This window comes from Penicillium atrosanguineum (assembly GCF_028827265.1).
Source record: "Penicillium atrosanguineum strain IBT 20685 chromosome Unknown utg000003l_segment0_segment0, whole genome shotgun sequence".
NCBI lineage: Eukaryota > Fungi > Ascomycota > Eurotiomycetes > Eurotiales > Aspergillaceae > Penicillium > Penicillium atrosanguineum.
In genome coordinates, this window is record NW_026623135.1 from 79,759 (window position 1) to 98,084 (window position 18,326).

The following is an 18,326-nucleotide window of genomic DNA, read 5'->3' on the forward strand; positions in this document are numbered from 1 at the left end:
ATGAAACGTTTTTTTGACATTGAAATAATCTAACGAGGTATATTTCCATATGCGCCATCCACCCAACTAAAAGAAGATGCTTTTCAACTTGCCAGAGCTATACATACACATGAGACATTTAAAATGTCAAGAGCTTATTTGGCCGCCTTCTTGGCCTTCTTCTCCTTCTTGTCGCTCTTGGTCACGGTCTTCTTCTCTCCCTTGGCCTGGTTGGAAGACTTCTTGGGCTCCTCCTTCTTCGTAGCTTCAGCCTTGGGCTCCTCCTGGCTGGGCTCGGCAGGCTTCTTCGAAGCATCTCCCTTGGTCTTCTTGGGCTTGACTGCCTTGGGGTTAAGCCCCTTGCGACGCAGACGGTTGCGCTCAGCACGTTCGATTCTGTCCGTATCCTCGGTTTCCTCGAAAGGTCCGAAGGCACCGCCCTCGAAGTCCATCGCGTCTTCTTCTCCATGGCCAATAGGGGTCCTGTCGATCTCATCATCGGTAGAGGCAGCCTGAGAGCCGGCACGAGCTGGACGGCGTTCGCGAGCAGTTGTCTCATCGGTTGGCTTGGCCGCAGGGGTAGGGCCAATCTTCTTCAATTTACAGACATAGAAACCGTCGACGTTCTCGCGGTGCGGGAAGTAACGGCGGGTAAGAGCCATCTTGGCGTCGAACTTCTTGCCCATGTAGCTGATGAATCCCGGGCTACCAAAGTTGCCCAGGCCGGTGTCGACAATCTTGACGTTGGGTCGCTTGCGCAGAACATACTGTACGACAGACTCGTTCTCCTCGACGGTGACACTGCAAGTTGAGTAGACGACATATCCACCGGTCTTGGAATTGTGGTCAACAGAGTCGATGGCGGCCAGGAGCAGCTGTCGTTGCATGTGGGGGATGGCCAGGAAGTCACGCTCATTTTTGGAAGTCTTCACACCGGGATCCTTGGAAATAACGCCGGTACCGGTGCAAGGGGCATCAAGAAGCACGCGGTCAAAGCCACCCATAGCCTTGGGGAAAGCTGTGCGGGCATCCATGTTGGTGACGATGGTGTTCTTGCAGCCCAAGCGGTGAATGTTACCGATCAAACCCTTAGCACGGGGCTTGCTGGCATCGTTGGCGATCACAGTACCGGTGTTGCGCATCAAGGCAGACATGTAGGTAGTCTTACCACCGGGAGCGGCGGCCATATCAAGACAACGCTCATTGGGCTGAGGGGCCAGCGCCATGACGGGCAGGAACGAAGACGCAGCTTGGAGAATGTAATGACCAGCGAGGTATTCGGGAGTAGCACCCAGAGGCACAGGAGACTCGAAGACCTGCAGACCAACCTTGGACCACTTGCCGACAGGCTCGAGCACGACACCTCGGTTGATCAGGGCTTGAGCGAGGGAGCGACGGTTCGTTCGGAGGGTGTTGGTACGGATGACAACGGGGCGAGGTGTCTCGTTAGCTTCGAAAAAGGCAAATGCTTCCATCGGGGTAAACAGGTTGAACAGCTTCTCGGCGAGGAATCGGGTGTATCCGTAGTATGTGCAGATGTCGCCGAGCAGGAGATCGAGGTATTCGGCACGCGACTTGCCGGCTTGTCCCAGAGTCTTCAGGTCTCCGAGAATGCGAATAGTATCCGTGATGCGCTGGCGCAGGAGCTGCAGATCCGGAGCCAGACCCTGCTGGGCCTGGTCGGCAAAGACATCGGGACCGTCGCCGGCAATGTTGGTCTGCATAGCCGCATCCTGCAATTCCTGTTCAGCCTCCTCCTCTTCGGCCTGCCTCTCCGCATCGAGCTTCCTCGAAAGTCCTTCGATGTTGGCAGCAGTCAATCTCTCCTCGGCATCGGAAAGATCTTCGTCATCCGAGAACATGGTTTCGCGGGGGTGGTTATCCTCATCAGAGTCGACAACCGAATCATCCTCGGGCTCATCATCCTCCAAGTCCGAAAGCCCTTCGACCTGATCGTTACTGTCCATGGAACCTTCGCTGACACCATCCAAATTATCAAACTCGTCGTCTTCCATTTCCAAGTCTTCTTCGTCCGAGGAGTCCATAGGCACGGGCTTCTTCTTTGCAGGAGCTTGTGTCTTTTCAGTCTTGCTCGTAGCAGCGCCATTGACCTTGCTCTTCTTCGGGGCGGCCTTCTTGGTCACAACTTCCTCCTCGGCATCAGATCTGCGGCGCTTCTTCGCAGCGACTGCCTTGGCCGCCGACTCCGCCGCGGCGGCCTTGCGCTTCTTCAAAATAGAAATCTTTGATTCATCGAGCGGGGGCGGGGGGCCCTGCTTTATCATGCGACGTCCTACACCCATGATGAATGTTGTGTCTGGCTGTATGGTTTGCAGGTTTGCTACCAACTTTTTTGGGGCTTTTTTTTTTCTTCCGCAGCGGTGAATATCGGCAGAAGATAGAGACACAAGGCGGTGAGTGAGCGCAGTTTCCGCCTGAATTATAAGGCAATAATTTCTTGCCGCGCGAGGGAAAGCAAGTTAAGACCCCGCGAACAATCAACCGTTCGACCACTTGAACATTCCCTGCTCCACCGTGAGCTTCGTTTCCCTTTCGGTACACTATAGGATCTCAGCCCATCATGTCCGAGCTTTCCTTTACCAAGACATTTCTCTCCACGCTGGACTCCCGTCCTATCAAGCTGCGGGCTGACCATGTCTTCGATCCGGAGCAGATTGGCCTGCGTATGCCGGTGAGCTTTTCTTCCTTGACGGGGCAATTTTGTTTCCAGAATGAGACAACTTCTAGCCTGTGACTGACTTTGATCACCTTAATCAACAGTACACACTTCCCCGCCTCCAGGCCCCGCATCCCGAGATGCCGAAGAAAGTGAAGCATACACTCGCCCCGGGCTCTTCGAAATCGATCAACGTCAACATCAAGTCTGCACGTAATCCGGCCCTCGAGTTTACCATCCCCAATGCTCCTCTTTCTACGACGACTATGCAGGATGTGAGGGATGCCGTTGGTGGGCGTGTCAGCGATGCTCAAGGAAACCAAGTGCCACTGGACAAGATCAAGATTTTGTATCGCCGCAAGCCTGTGACAGGAACAGGGAAGACATTGGCCGAGATTCTGGCCGATGAACCTGAGATGCTGGCAGGAGGAAAAGCGGTCGAGTTTGGGATAATGATCATCGGAGGCGCCCAGGCGATTGACGCACCCGCTCAACCAGAATCTGCAAAGGACGATGTGTCCCCACCCAAGGCAGCGGTTGGACCAAGCGGTGCGGAGGTGTTGCAGACCGAGGCTTTCTGGAATGATCTTGAGGGTTATCTCGAGCAGCGGTTGAAGGACACGGACGAGGCGAAACATTTACAAGCACTGTTCAAGAGCGCTTGGAGCTCCAGTCGGTCATAGTTACTTTGTTTCCAACTTCATACAAATAATACCCGGAATCAAATCGATATTTAACCCCCTACGCCCTAGAATATGTAGAAGCACTATGGGTACGGGTTTCAAATGTTATACACACACACACACAATGGGGTCTGCATGAGGATGACCAAGACAGAGCCTAGAGGACCCAGAAATGAATGCCAGATAAAGTCCCGTTCACCGGGCTTCAGATACACGAGAAGATACCAAACGCCAGCGGTCCCAACAACACACCCAACCGAACAGAGATCAAGGAAGTAGCAAGGGAATCTGTGAGGAGATGAGGGGGCACTGTCGCTTATGAACCGAAGCAATGACAAGAAACAAATGATCAGAAATGTACGCCGGAAAATCATCGCGAAGACGGCATATTATCAGCATTGGGGTCAAAAGTACACATGTAGAAGAAGAGTAAAAACCACATAGAGTACCATATGCCAGGCAGCTGAATGGGACACCATTGGAAATGCTCAAAAAAGAACTGGTCCGGCCAATCGCTCATCCGGTTTCATGGGATCATATCTCGGCGAGAAGGCCGAAGAAATACACACGACAGTAGAAAGAAAGAATCATACAAGAGCTGTCATCTCATCGTCCGGTCATCTCGAGAAGACCTTGACCACGCCATCTCCGCCACCGCTAACGACCCAGCGTCCGTCACGGCTCCAGACAACAGCGCAGACGCCCTCACCGCGCATCAATCGGTGACTGGTCAGTTCTTGGGTGCAGCTACGCTTCTCAAGGTTCCAAAAGCGCAGGCTGGCGTCATGACCAGCCGAGACAAGTTCACGTCCATCCGGAGACAGTGACAACGAGGCAATCGCAGCCGGGTGGGCCAGCATGGTGTACGTACATTGACCTAGAGAATTGTGTCAGAAGAAATCCTTTAAAAACAGAGGGAGCAAGAAATGCAACATACCACTGTTGGCATCGAAGAAGCGAATGTATCGGTCTTCATAGCCACTAATGATCACACCTTCCACACTGCTTGACCCCGTGGCTCCGTGAACAACCTCTTCTTCAGCCATGGTGCGGTTGGGATCCAAATGGGCAGAACCATCAAAGCCGACGGTAGTAGCAACTACAGAATTAACGCCGGTTGATGGCGTGCCATCGTAGGTTTCGAGACTAGCCATGCCAACAATTTCCTCGCCTGTTCGTGTGTCGTAGACGAGAATTGAGGCATCCGTGTAGGAGACGACAAAATTAACTCCGGCTAGGGACAAGGGACTGATGCAAGTGGGAGATGGAGAGTCGCTGCGCTGAATGTGATGGACCAAAGTGTAGTGGAAAGGAGTGGCGGTAGCGACGCTGGGCTGTGGAGAGGATGGGAAGTTGGATCCGGATGAGATCGAGTTTGCACGACGGCTGCCGCCCTGGCGACGCGATCCAGCCTGGGGTGAGGAGACAAGAGGAGGTGAACTGACGGCCCAGATCAAGATGCGGCCGTCAGCTGCGCCAGATGCCAACAAAATGCGGTCTGCGCCGCCGTAGTGACTGCACGAGTCGCCAAAGACAGAACCAGCCGTCCCAGGAAGCACGCAGAGCCCCCACACCGCATCTGTGTGCCCATCCAGGGTAGCCTTGGGGTCAACACGGCCACGTTCCCATACCCTCACACTGGCATCTTGTCCGCCGGAGAAGACCCAACCATCACCCAGGACTCGGCCGCCATTTGAGATGTTTTGCGATGGCGAACAAGACGCTAGCGAAGTCACAGCGCCTTCATGGCCGCGATGGGTGAAGTAGCTGGTGATGTCTAAGTCGTTACTCGAGCTCGGACCCTGGGCTCCAAACGTGCCGTACGTAGCTGGGATTATCCACCGCTTGATGGTACCGTCGTCGCTGCATGTGCAAATCTCTGGCTCGGATGGGCTGCCACCCCCTGTGAAGATCACAGAGCGGATGACATCGAGATGTCCACGGAGGGCAAACCTAACCTTAAAATTAGAGTCCTGTTGGCCGAATCCAGCGCCATAATCCCGCGACTCCGCCGCACCCTCACTTTTCCTCCGAGAGCCAGAGCTTTTCCGTCGGTGAGAGAGGGATCCACCCCTGGACGGCGACTTCGAGCGAACAAAGTTGGCGTTTGGGAATGCATCGGTGTCCGGTCGATGTGGCGGCATGGGCTCGCTCGCAGGTTCTTGCCCTGTGGGCTCATCAAAATTCCAGCCATCCATGTCTTCCGCGTTCTCTTCGGTCCCCTTTTCCGGCTGCACATCCTCTTGCACGGCTACACGAGGGCCTGTACCATCGTATGAAGTCTGAGTTCCAGCTGCGCGGTCGTCCACTAGACCTTGTTCGTAGATTTGCTTTTGATTCTCAGCAGCATTGGCCGAGGCTTGCTGCTGTTCGAGCTGACGTCGATCAACTACTTCGCGAGGGGCAGACGAGTGATTGTATTGGTTCTGGGCGCGACCCACGGCCACATTGTCTCCATATTGTCCGCTCATCGACTGATGGTTCGGAAGGACCACCTCATGCGAAACCATATGATTGGCTTTTTGCTGCTGCTGTTGTTGGTGTTGTTGTTGCTGTTGCTGTTGTTGCTGCTGCTGCTGCTGAAGATATGCCTCCTCCAGATTTTGCTGCGATAGTTGTTGGTTGTAGAAGTGGCTAGATAGATCGGGATCACTGAGGTCCGGGGCCGGATGTGATGTAGGAATAACGTGATAGGCGATTTCTTGGGCGCACTTGGAAAGGTAAACCCGTGATTTATCCCGCTCATCCTCCTGGCGGAAGTCATTGGAGTTCATGGAGTCGTCCTGGCCCGCATCCGGTTCGTGGTTGGACGGACGTTGCGCTGTGATGGCAAATTAATAAATGCGCACGTGAGTAATACACAAAAGATGAATCACACCTTTCAAAAAGTTGATGCTGTCCCGCGCAATCTCCTTGGGATCTGTTGGGCCCTCGAGTGTCTCGTTATTGGAGAGCTTCTTCACCTTCTCCCGCTCTTTCTTCAGCGCCGACTCCATCAGTCGAACGTGCTTGCCCAGAGACTCGTGAAGACGCTTGCTTGTCCGTAATTCACCCTCTAGTCGGCCGATGCGAGATTTCATTTCGGCGCGTTCGATCTCCCATGCATTACGGTCGCGCTCGTGTCGATGCCATTCGGTCTGGAGGAACCGCATCACGCCTGTTCATCGATTGTTAGCCCAGCTATAGTGAGATCAGCAATCAGGGGTACACTCACCCTGTAACGTGTATTCCGTGCCTTGTGGGTTTCCGCCATTGGAGCCGTCCCCCATTGCCCCGTGCATTCCCCCGGCCCCAGACATGGCCGATGGAGATTGCCAGGCCATGTACACGTCGTTTGATCAGCACTTAGCGCAGTCGTTATGTGCAGCACGAGCGATCTGAAGCTAAACAGCTTCCGGTTGGAAAGCAACAAGCTTGAGCTTGTCTCCTGACCCCCGTTCGAGCACTGGAGTAAGCGAGTTTCAATAACCTGGATGGGGGTAGGTGACAACAGCAGGGGAACCGCGTTCCACGCCGTGTCCAGTGGATGGGGAGTAAATCCCGGTCGAAGTGAAAGGGGAAGAGGCCAATGATCGACTGCAGGAGGATTGAGAGCGTGCGCTTTCGTTTGTTTAGGGCGAGAGCAAGTGGTTTTCGGGGGTCGAGCAGCTCGGCAGAACGGACTGACCGCCTTGGGAGAGTCACTGCCGTAGTAAAGTGGGATCAAAGTATCCTGAAAATCATCAAAGTCGTGAGTGGCAAGAAATAGGCAATGGAAAGGGTAGTTTGCGCAGGTCGGAGTGATCTAGATTATTCTGCATGGGTGAAGTCGCTATGCTACGAAAAGCGAGGGTTAACCTGCATGTCCCGGGGGTGGCCCTCGCTCTTACACCGCTACCCCGTTTCAGTTCGTCAAACCGGTCTTCCATCTCTCAGTTCTATACAGATTTTAAAATTCAACCTTTAATTTGAGGTGGGAATTAGGCTTGTACAGGAGTATCTGTGGGCGTCCCCAACCTATCGACACGCTGGGGTGGCGAGTTGTGGTGGCAGATCTCTCGATGTATACTTGGATATGTATCTCGATATACTTCAGAGTTGCAGGGAACCTTAGAAGACAGGGATTGTAGGGATGTTTTGACGGCCATGCACCACAATTCTGACAAGTCGCTCTGGTAACACCCATGGATATGAGCATTTCCCGATACCTGCGTAGCTATTTGAAATATAATCTTCCTATGAAGGGCAAAGACCAAGGCTGGGAATCTGCCTGTCTACCCGGTACACCTGGGAGCTTCTAACATTCAAAATGATCCAAAGTCTAGACTAAACCTTCCAGAAGGTCCCAAGTTGGGGCTTTGTGATACTCGTGATCTCGTTAAGACATGCCCACGAGTGGTTGTCGTATGCTAAGTTATAATACATTGGAGTTAGAATTCCAGCTCCTCCACCTCCATGCCGCAGTCCACACAGGTCTTGACGTCGATGCCAGTTTCCGGATTCTCAACGGATCGACCCCATTGGTGTACGTGCTTCCGATTATTGCCAAGGTCATCCCCGAACTCTCCACCCGAAGCTCCTTTCCGATTTCGTCGGTAGGCCTCAACGCGCGTACGTTTCTTAAGGTCCTGCAGCTTTGTCTTGAACTTGGCTTCTCGTCGCTTCTTCTTGTCATTCTCCCGTCGCTCGAACTCGGCATCTAGAGCCTCAGCAGAGCCCCATTTCTTCGGCGAAAATGCATATTCTTCGACCTGAAAGCGCAGATACAGCATCATGTTATTCCATGTCGATTTATGCGGATTCGGCCGTTCGAGGTGGGGAAGAAGCTCTTCGTCCCGTAATTCAGCTATCGAGCAAGATCAGCCACGGCAATCTTATGTGTTAAACGTTAATCATCAATCGACTCACGGTCCGTCAGTAGATAGTCCTCCTTGGCCTCCGTCTTGGTGAGAAGGCTATACCGATCGGGGAATTTTTCCTTGCACGAATGACAAATGCGACATCGGAGCTCTTCCTCCCACTTCCAATCAATTTCTAAACTTCCACACTCGCGACATGTCTTTTGCTTGCTTTTATCGTCCAGAACACTTAAGCCTGGCTCGAAAGGCCCTTCGCGATTCCGTCGCAAAGACTGGAGTAGTTGGTGACGCTCCCATTCCTTCTGGGTCATGTTTGCCGGCTTTTGATCCTCCCTACCATCCGACACGTGCAACGCCTTGTTGAATGGGTCATCCTCCTGCGTTAGGAAGCCACCCTTGGTATCAGTCATCTTGCTGAAATCATAATCGACGTATCGAGTGAAATTGCGTGCCGGTTTGATCGCATCGAGCGACCGATCAGAAACTGTGTTTGTACGGGCATCCCGCACAGAAGCCGGAGGCTCAGCCACGGTCATCGAGTTGAAAGAACGTTTGACTCCTTGAATAGGTTGGGCGGCACGAGGCGTAGCGGCAGAGCTTGGGCTTTGAGACAGTTCGGCTTCACGTTGTTCTCTAAGGGCTTTCGCTTTCATTCGGTTCACTTCCTGGTGGGAATAAGAAGGTAAGTAAACGATGAACCTGAAGGTTGGTCAACAAGGGCACTTACAATCTTTCGTTGCTGTTCGGGCGTCAGAGGGCCACGAGGGAGTTGGCCCGGCTCAGCAAAACTTTGCCGAGGAGGTGTTGACGGCCGTTCTGCTGACATCTTGCCGGATCGTTCAGTGTTACTCGTTCCTCTATGGAAGGCAAAGGGGAAAAGGACGAAATGCAGTAAAGCAAGAGGCAAAGCTTATCACCACGTGACTCACACTTCTCATTCACGTCATAAACGCGAAAACGCGAAGATGCAAAGATGCAAAGATGCATTTTCTGATTCTCTCCGTAACGCTATAATTCAGCAGCAAAGGAGTTTGTATGTAAAACTTCATCCTCATCGCGCTCTTGACCGTACAAGACCTCGCACACACCGCCGACCGGGATATCCATAACGGCATCAGTTCCCTCACTCCAAATTTCCCACCAATTGACTTTGCGATTCTGCGGGCCCATAACTTGGTAGGATGTTGCGCCGGGCTTCATCTTGGTAGCTCCGCCTGGTCTTCTTCGAGCCTTTCCATCAATGACCGCTACGTTCGCGACTTCATCCACAACGTTCTCAATGCTGTTCATGGGCAGAGTCAGATAGCCAGTGTTGTAGGAAGCGAGTGCGACGTAAATGTAGACGATGCAAATGACAAGCCATGCTGGAATAGCTAGGGACCACCAGCGATTGGGGTAGTAGTAAATTCCGAGCTGATGGAGGAATGGGGATGGCAGGTATGACCACAGGAGATAAATCACTAGGTTGTCTCACGGTCAGCATTCCAAGTTTCAAGAGAGACAACAGGCCTGAGGAGGTGCAGCCCAGGTGAAGCACCTACAGAATGCAAGTGATGAAGCTAGATAGAGCACAAAGCCGTAATACTCGTAGGTCGGGACCTTAGGACTGGCGCGCGGGACGGTTGTTGCGCGACGCGCTGATTTGGCCACGGCGGCCTCAGTGTCGTTGGGGGTTTCAACATCGGAGCTATCTGGAGTGGTCGGACGTGAGGTCGTTGTCGAGAAGGGCGGTCGAAGCAGCGATGTCAATGAAGGAGACGGAGGCAGAGGTGTTGGCGGGCGGTTGTAAAAAGGAGGCGCAAAGGCATTGGGGCCATGAAGTGAGCTGGATGACTGTCGGAAGGGATGATGCCTCCCAATATTGTTGGCCGAGTCATCGGACTCGGAATCAGAGAGTGATTGAGGATCTAGCGAGTAGTGCGACTGGAAATCGGCATCGTCCTCAACCTCGATCTCATCGTAGCCGGGAGAGATGACCTCGTCCTCCGCATAGATCTCCTGCGCCTCGGGTGAAGTGAGATCATCAAGCAGAGGGGGAAACGGCTGCTTGGATTCGAAAGCTTCGAACGACTTGGAAGCTGAATCCTCCATGGGCCCGATCGTAAGAGGTTGAGTCCGAGATGTTTACTCCGTACTACGTTCTCCGCGACGCTTTTCTGCCGCATCCACCGCTCCTTTAGTTATAAAAATCACAACGCTGTTCTTTTAATCCGTCTGACCCTAGACAGCTTTCTCTGTTACTTTGGTGTTTAAGACGAAAATGTTCTTGATACCATCTTCAATTACCGGAAAATGATCTTATGGCCGCTCATTAGGCTTACTTACAGCTCTTTTGGGAACTAGCTAAGATTTATTTCTCACAGTTTACTAAGTTTTTTTTCTTTCCATCAAGCCCAAATTGAATTAATAGTGAAAAGACCGCTTCCAGATAGGAGGTTGGAGTATACAGCCATAAGCCTTGGTAGAAGCTGGGTCGGAGTGGACGGGCTGACCAAAGGCTGCGATACCCAGCCTGGGCCCTGCCGTAACCCTGCTGCGATTCAATCACTCAACGTGGGATGTAAGCCTGTATGTACCATCAATTATCACGCTTTGGCAGGTTGTTCCTGATGCAATTGTTGGGATAACCTATGTAAGGACATCTGATTTGCGATCATCCCTTCGACAACTGCTGTCGGTCTACAAATTAAATCCTTGCTCATTGGGGTGTGTTTGCTGGTATTATGTATTCCCATTATTCTAGTATTCTTATGCTGTGGAAGATGATTGGGAGCTTGGACGACCGAGAGATGTGCTCGGCATTCAGCACTTCTGACCGATACAAGAGACCTGCGAGGTCATCAATTTGAAGTTCACATTGAAAGAAAATGACTGGACCCAGGTAATTCTTCTCATGCCACGATTTTGGGGGTCCTTTATTGTATCTTCACAATTTCAAGTCAAATCTCACAAGAGCAGATTCCGTGTGAAAGCCAAGCCCCTAGAAAATTGCCATAGCATGATTCCACCCGCAACAATAAAGCTTTGTCACAATCAAGCACAGAAGGCTTGCGGCGTAGCTAGCCATAGTAAAAACGATCAAGCCCCAGTATTCTCCATTGCAGCGATTGAGTATATCTCCCGCAATCGGAATTCCGGTTAGACAGCTATTGATATTAGCTCATCTATACTTTACAGTTTTGCCACGAAAATGAGTTAAAGGAAATTCAGAATCAAAAGTCATATTCTCACAGAGATTGAAGAAAGTGGAGTTTGTCTTCACTTACCTTATACTGACAACGACGTATGCCGTGGCATAATAGCGACCGTATGCTTCAAGCTTACACAATTGACCGATGCAGACTGGAGCCAGACTGACATTGCTACCACTGGCAAAACCGAATGACAGTGCGAAAAGGGTAATCATAGCCTTACTGGATCCAGCAGGCATCCAAAAGCAGGCGGTAAAGAGAAAGCACCCAAAAATCGTTATTATGAAAGTGTTGAAACGGCCGATGCGGTCAGCACAATATCCAGGAATCCATCGACCAAATATTGCACCCAGGTTAATCAGAGAAAGAAGTAAGAATGCAAACCGTGATGACATGCCATGCCTCAATGCATATGAGGTTAGATAAGTGATTGGCACGAAGAGACCCCATTCCATAAAGAACATACCCATGCTTGCAAGCATAAGAGCAGGGTCACGGAACACAGAGAGATCAGGAAGGATGGCACCAACAGACTTTCTCTTTGCGCTAAATCTCGGTCGAATAAGAGTAAAAGCGAGAATGAAAGTGACCAGATTAACTAGTGCTATAGCACGGGTGGCCCATGCAAACCCTAGTCGAGCTGACAAACTCTGGAACATCAGGGGATAGGCGACGCCTCCAAAGGATGCGCCAGAAGATGCAATGCCCGTCGCAAACCCCCTTCTTTGGTGGAAATAATGTGCAACAATTGAGATAGCGGGATTGAAAGCGAACGACAAGCTGGCTCCCCCGAGAACACCAACAACAATCATGAAATGCCAATATTCGGTACAGAAGCCCAAAAGCACAAGATATAGGAGAGTTCCAACTCCTCCACATAGGACTAGAAGTCGTGGTCCCTTGGTATCAAATATGGGCCCAACTTGGATGCCACAGAAAAAAGCGAGAAATGAGTAGAGGCCTAAGATCCACGCGATTTTGCCAGATGAGTATTGACGCAGTTCGTGCTCTTCCAAGTAGGCTTGGAATATACCCAAGCTGTTCAGCAGCCCCATGCTACCGAAACATGCCATCCAGCTGCCTAAAACCACACTCCAGGCTCCCCATCCGCCCTCTGGATAGGCGCCCTGATCAATCTCATAGTGATAGGTATCATGGGAATCTTCATTGGGTAGATCAACAGGCTGACCTGGGAATGCGCATATAGTTTCGTCATTTTGAACGCTCTCCTTTTCTGAAAAAACTCTCCCTTTGCAAAAATCTGGCTGAAGAATTGACTTTGACCTCAAGATTTCACTGCCAAGTGGATTCGAGGGTGTGGTGGCGGTGTTGGACACCGGTATGTCCGCCGAGTAATCTTCAGACTTTGTCATTTATCACCAACCAGAAAAGATGTTTGGCGACTTAGAGGCCAAAAGAATATCCTGAAAGGTCAAGGTACGGATTCTCGTAGAGAATATTGGCGAAAGTCACGACCGAGAGGCTTGTCGGAAACTCCGACAACCACCGCGCCCCGACGCCGGTTATGATGGATACCATATTATTGGACCCAGTCAATTCCAAAAGTGGGTAAAACCGGCCCAGGGATAATACAAACCCATCTCAATCGGTAGTATTTGAGGAAGTGGTTGACTGGTATATTAGAAAGGGGCAAGAAGATGTCTTGAAAGATCTTTATTGAAACTTCTAGGAAGAGATTGGAGAGACATTGATTTAGGCTCCCTTGAGTTATCTCTTTGGTTTGGCTGTAGAATTCGAGCAATGAAGAATATTAGATACATTTCAGGTGCTAGCCTTTGTCTTACTTTTATTAGAATAGCCCCTCAAAAACCGACCGAAGAGATACTGTAAACTTCCAACTTGGCTATCACTACTTGGATCATACCTTGTATTTTCTTTGCAGAGGGAAACTTCTTGCCAAAAGCCTCCAATAGCTCGACAGCTAAGCCAAGATCACCAATAGCCCTTGTATGATCTAGTATAAGAGAAAGATCATCCCCATGAGCAGTAGAAGTGTACATAAGGGACAATGCAGAATTGAAAACAGCCACTAGATTGAGCCAGTTGTAAGCAAACCGACTTTGTCGGTGCAAATTGGTTGCTTGTCGAACTGCCATTCCCGATGCCTCGGCAAGAATTTTCAGTCTGGAAGGATCCAAGTCGGGGCTCAAAGGGGAAGGACGATATAGCATAATGACATGGGTATAATAATTGAAATCAAACCAGCTGGTACATAAATGTGGAACCTTGGATTGTAGATCTGGCAAAGGAAATGGCATACCTCGGCGCCATTCAATGAGTCGTTTATGAAGATCTTGAATAATTTGATCGCGGGCCTCTGGAATTTGTCGCTGGGCGTATTTTGGGGCATGCACTCGACTGCCGATGTCGCTCGCAATCTTCCTAAGTGCGAGAATATGAAGTGGGATTGCCGTTGTAGGAGGTTCCAGGGTGTTTGATGAGACGATTCCTTCTGGTTTGATGTTTTCATCATCGGCATCGGCGAAAGGCTGAACAGCTTTCATGAGCATACGAAGAGAGACAAATGATTGACCAGGAAGACCGACCTCAACAGTAATATCATCGTCCTGGATAGCAAATGGCCTACCTAATGCCAAGGACACAACACTTTGAAACGTCAGCGATGAGATGTTCACAGGGGTGGATACCTGAAGGAGGCAACGTACCGATCCATCATATAGAGGCAAAAAAAAAGACGCTTTTGTTGCTCAGCCATGTCCACTGTTAGAGACTGGTAAACTTCCGATGTGTGAAGGCCCATGCCTGTTGCCATGCGAGCTGCCACCCCAACCAGAAACCACGTATCTTCAAGGGTAAGCGATATATTTCCTACACATGAGCATAGGGAGTTGCACATACTGGGACCAAGCTTATTAAAAAATGAATAGGAAACCTGCAACATGAGTACCTCTAACCCGGCCTTACTTGCTATATTAGCCGTGAATTGCCTTGATAATTCGGAGGACATACCAAATCACCACATCCCATTGCGGGTTCAAAGTAAGTCATAGCTCTATTGAAAAACTGGACAGGTTCGGTCTCATCCATCAATGAAACAGAGCAATATGTGGTCGATCCGATTGCAAGAACCATCCAGATTCGAAAGTGCCAAAGCGGCGATTGGGCTAGTGAGTCCAACGGGTCGGCGTACACTCTCCAAAGCGTTGACTCGAACTCGTGTTTTCGAATAAATGGGTAGAGAGTATGAGAATGTGCAAAGTAAAATTCAAGGAGGTCTGTAATGTGAGCAGGCTCGAGCAGGGCAAGGCCCATTGAATCTTCATAATCCTCACCAGCGGGGTTCCCAAACAGCGAGTTGAAGGGCAATGGACTAAGTAAAGAAGGATTCATTTCGAACAAAATGGGATTGAAGCTCGAGGGATCGACATCGGCGCCGAGAGTTGGCTGCTCATCAGCACCAAAGTCTCCATCAAATATGAACCCATCCTGATCTGGCGATAGTCGCTGGAGCACAGTCTGAGTGAGCTTGGCGAACGAGAGGCCTGATGAGGACCCTAAGTACCGCTCTGCAGCTGCTTCCAATGACAGCAGTCTAAGCTCCTCAGCCAGGTTTTCCGTCCTCTTTCCTGGATCAGCTGGATTGCTGGACGAAACAGGTAATGTGTTGAAGTTTGGCATGGGGGGTTCCACCGATTGTAGTCGTGGCGAATGATTTATGCCATTGTTGGTACTCAGATACTCGCCAGCCAAACGGATGTCCGCATCCTGGTCCCATGGATATGACGAAGTGTCATGTTGAGAATTTTGAGGTGTAAGCGACGAAGCTAGTTGTTGTTCCAGCTCCTTAACTCGTCGCTCCAGACCACGCACATAACTGTCACCTGTCAGCTAGCGTTGCATCTCCAACTCTTTAAAACATACGCGATCGGATAAGATGCCACTTGAGACTCATCGTCAAGAAAGCTACAGGCCACTTTGGCATGTTGACACGCATGGCACTGAGGGAGGGTCTTGTCACAACGCTTCTTCCTTCGATGACATCTTTTGCAAGAGCTTTCTGCCCTTGCAGCGGGTTCGGGCATCATCAACATGAAGAGTGAAATGAAGAGCAGCGGGGAAGATAAGGCGCATCGGGCCAACTCCGCCCCTGACTTATCTCACCTTATCTCACGATTTGACTTCGCTTCTTTCCTTTTGAAAGTGAAACCAAATCTCTGCCAGGGTCTAAACATGGAGCTTAAGACCAAGCTCCAAGTCCTTCCTAAGTCTACGATTCGACTGTGCGGGATGTCAATCGACGCCAATAGGAAGCCGGCTATTGATCATAGCGGGGAAGATATCGCGTGTGGGGAAAGAATTACGCCTATGGTCTGAGGAGATAACTCAAACATCCTCAAAGAGGCGATTATGAATTACTTCCATGGAAGATTCTAAAGGGGTGTTTGATATCGGGAAGAAGCTAAAGGATGTCTCAAAAGACCTTTAGCATGTTCTCTAGGAAGAGGCCGAGAAGGACTGAGAGAACAAAATATTTAGGCCCCTTAACTTAGCTCCTCGGCCGGGCTGTACTAGTTTACGAGGGCGAGCTCTTTGGACCATATCTTCGATGATCGGCCCTGGATATTCACAAGAAAGAGTAGTACTAACCTTGGTTTGATCGTTTTCCATGCTAGAGGAAATCCTTGTCTTCGAGTTTGGACCACAATCATCTTGAGATATAGAAAGCCCCCTCCTCCTTCTCACCCCCCTTCTTTTTCAATCTCAAAATCAAGCTAGAGGGGTATATCATCGAATCAAGGAACTTCACAGGTCTAGAGCGGCTACATCGGGTGTCCCGCCTAGGTTTATCGGGCAATCCGCCTCTCCAAGTGGAGTTGACAGCGATGTCAGATTATAAGTTAAGGATAGTGCAGAACAAGGATAGCATACCATCCTCAATCTTCATCTATCCATCCAACATCATGTCTCCCAACGGCCAATCTTTTCTTCTTGACCCTGAGAAGCGTGCAGGGCCAACCCGATACTCTCATGCGCGCGTCGTTCAACCCTCAACCCACCACACTATTTACGTATCGGGAATTGCCGCTGTTGCTCCAGATGGTACCTATGAGGGTGTCACAGAAAACACTGATGGAACATTCACTATCGACGTCAAGCAGCAGACAGCCGCTGTCCTGTGCAGGATTGAGAGCATTATTCAAGGTGCCTCGAACGGGAAAGCAAACATCTACAACGTTGTTGATGCAACGGTCTATATTTTGGATATGAACACTCAGTATGCGGATATGAATGAAGAATGGAACAAGATCTGGTCCGACCGGGCGAGTGCACCCAGCCGAGCGACAATCGGAGTCAGAGAGCTTCCCGATCCCCGCTTCGCCGTTGAGATCAAAGTGACGGCCATCTTTGAGGCATAAAAGTTCTACGCAACCGGTAAATCGAAGAACATTAGTGGAAGCTGTAAAGCATAAAGATCGAATTCAAAATCACATTTCGGCTGTTCCGATGACACATAGCTACCTAGATAGTGCGTTGTAAGCTTGTAAGGTTGCATCTCGGTGTAAACGTGCACGCTAAAGCATCATCGTTCTCCATGCTTCATGTCAATCGTTCTCCACCTATTCCTCTTCTTACCCCTCCCTCTCCCACCATGGCATCACAGTACGATGGAACAGACATTCAATACTACGAGTTGAAAGATTTCACCTTTCAGAATGGCGCAACTCTTCCGTCGGTACGCCTGGCATACAGAGAATTAAACCCGACAGGCCAGAAAACAGCTTTGATCCCAACTTGCTTCCATGGAAGGATCAACAATACATTGAACTTTACCAACGGAGTACTTCGCGATCACCGAGTGATTGTTGTTGCACTGCTTGGCAACGGTGAATCTGCCAGTCCGTCCAACACACCGAATTTCCCATCTCACCTCGACTATCGGGATTGCGTCAGGGCCCAATTTAAACTGGTCACAGAGCATCTAAAAATCAATTCACTGGATGTGATGGTCGGATTTTCAATGGGGGGACAGGCCACTTACCATTGGCTTGCTTTATATCCTCAAATGATCCATAACGCGGTGATTATCTGCTCGGCCGCCAAAACCAGCCTGCACAACTACCAGTTCTTAGAGGGTCCCAAGCATGCTCTTCTGAATTCGGTTGATTACAACAACAGCTCTTTTCAATCTCAAGGCACCCTGCCAATTCGAGGTTTGCACGCATTTGGTCAGGCTTATTCCGCCTGGCTGACCAGTGCCGAGTGGTTCGAGGAGCGCCTATTTGAAAAATTGGGCTACAAAACTTTGAATGACTGGGCCACTGTTGTGGGGGAGAAAAGCTATGAAAGTTGGCACCCAGATGATCTCCTCGTCATGCTTGGAATGTGGCAGCGATCGGACCTTGGTGTCGTACTGGGATCAGATCGGTCTCTATCCCTCGAAGATGCACTTCGCACTTTGACAAGCAGAGTTCTCCTGATGCCTTGCCAAACAGATCAATACTTCAAATGGGAGGCGAATGAGAAGGAGGTTTCGCATCTACCCAAGGGAGAGCTAGCGGTGATACCCTCAATTTGGGGCCATCTGGCGGGAGGAGGACCCAGTCAAACCGATAACGAGTGGATGGATCGTAGGATTGCCAAGTTTCTTCATGACAGAATTTGACTTTCGAATGCATAGTCATATTCTTGCCAGTAAAATAAATAGACATTACCCGTGCATTCTTATTCTCGTATCATCCTATAACTAGGCTACAGCTAGATTATAGAGACAATATGAATTCCCATAGCGAGTAGGCCGTGATGTCCCGATAAGCACTGATAAAGGGTCTTATCGATAGACACCAAGGTGGTCGGACAGTCCGACAGTGCTTGTCAATGGCCCAATCAGGGCGATGAGGGGTCGCTCTGTCCGGAAATGGCTTGATTGTCGGAAAACGAGCAGCTCTCCATCCATCCTTTGGTCTCAAAAAATGGC

General features: G+C 50.3%; 8 protein-coding genes across 8 annotated transcripts; 3 read left to right on the forward strand and 5 right to left on the reverse strand.

Moving 5' to 3' along the window:
* Positions 1–134: 134 nt before the first annotated feature.
* N7443_003430 (rRNA (cytosine-C5-)-methyltransferase NOP2) lies at positions 135–2,282 on the reverse strand (the record flags this gene model as incomplete). The annotated part of the gene is made up of 1 exon (XM_056883486.1): positions 135–2,282. One exon carries the CDS (start codon positions 2,280–2,282, stop codon positions 135–137), a length of 2,148 nt encoding a protein of 715 aa, XP_056741764.1.
* Positions 2,283–2,560: 278 nt separating this feature from the next.
* On the forward strand, positions 2,561–3,339 carry N7443_003431 (uncharacterized protein; the record flags this gene model as incomplete). Its single annotated transcript, XM_056883487.1, has 2 exons — positions 2,561–2,671; positions 2,761–3,339. 2 exons carry the CDS (start codon positions 2,561–2,563, stop codon positions 3,337–3,339), a joined length of 690 nt encoding a protein of 229 aa, XP_056741765.1.
* Positions 3,340–3,956: 617 nt separating this feature from the next.
* N7443_003432 (cell differentiation and development protein Fsr1) lies at positions 3,957–6,638 on the reverse strand (the record flags this gene model as incomplete). Its single annotated transcript, XM_056883488.1, has 4 exons — positions 3,957–4,216; positions 4,277–6,160; positions 6,218–6,496; positions 6,554–6,638. The coding sequence occupies 4 exons, from the start codon at positions 6,636–6,638 to the stop codon at positions 3,957–3,959; spliced, it is 2,508 nt and encodes an 835-aa protein (XP_056741766.1).
* A 1,110-nt stretch (positions 6,639–7,748) lies between these two features.
* Positions 7,749–9,003, reverse strand: rad14 (DNA repair protein RAD14; the record flags this gene model as incomplete). The annotated part of the gene is made up of 3 exons (XM_056883489.1): positions 7,749–8,164; positions 8,227–8,842; positions 8,905–9,003. 3 exons carry the CDS (start codon positions 9,001–9,003, stop codon positions 7,749–7,751), a joined length of 1,131 nt encoding a protein of 376 aa, XP_056741767.1.
* A 182-nt stretch (positions 9,004–9,185) lies between these two features.
* On the reverse strand, positions 9,186–10,268 carry N7443_003434 (uncharacterized protein; the record flags this gene model as incomplete). Its single annotated transcript, XM_056883490.1, has 2 exons — positions 9,186–9,637; positions 9,719–10,268. The coding sequence occupies 2 exons, from the start codon at positions 10,266–10,268 to the stop codon at positions 9,186–9,188; spliced, it is 1,002 nt and encodes a 333-aa protein (XP_056741768.1).
* Positions 10,269–13,191: 2,923 nt separating this feature from the next.
* Positions 13,192–15,332, reverse strand: N7443_003435 (fungal specific transcription factor domain-containing protein; the record flags this gene model as incomplete). The annotated part of the gene is made up of 3 exons (XM_056883491.1): positions 13,192–14,037; positions 14,360–15,231; positions 15,272–15,332. 3 exons carry the CDS (start codon positions 15,330–15,332, stop codon positions 13,192–13,194), a joined length of 1,779 nt encoding a protein of 592 aa, XP_056741769.1.
* A 979-nt stretch (positions 15,333–16,311) lies between these two features.
* On the forward strand, positions 16,312–16,767 carry N7443_003436 (RidA family protein; the record flags this gene model as incomplete). Its single annotated transcript, XM_056883492.1, has 1 exon — positions 16,312–16,767. One exon carries the CDS (start codon positions 16,312–16,314, stop codon positions 16,765–16,767), a length of 456 nt encoding a protein of 151 aa, XP_056741770.1.
* A 233-nt stretch (positions 16,768–17,000) lies between these two features.
* Positions 17,001–18,014, forward strand: N7443_003437 (uncharacterized protein; the record flags this gene model as incomplete). Its single annotated transcript, XM_056883493.1, has 1 exon — positions 17,001–18,014. One exon carries the CDS (start codon positions 17,001–17,003, stop codon positions 18,012–18,014), a length of 1,014 nt encoding a protein of 337 aa, XP_056741771.1.
* Between the last annotated feature and the right edge of the window lie 312 nt (positions 18,015–18,326).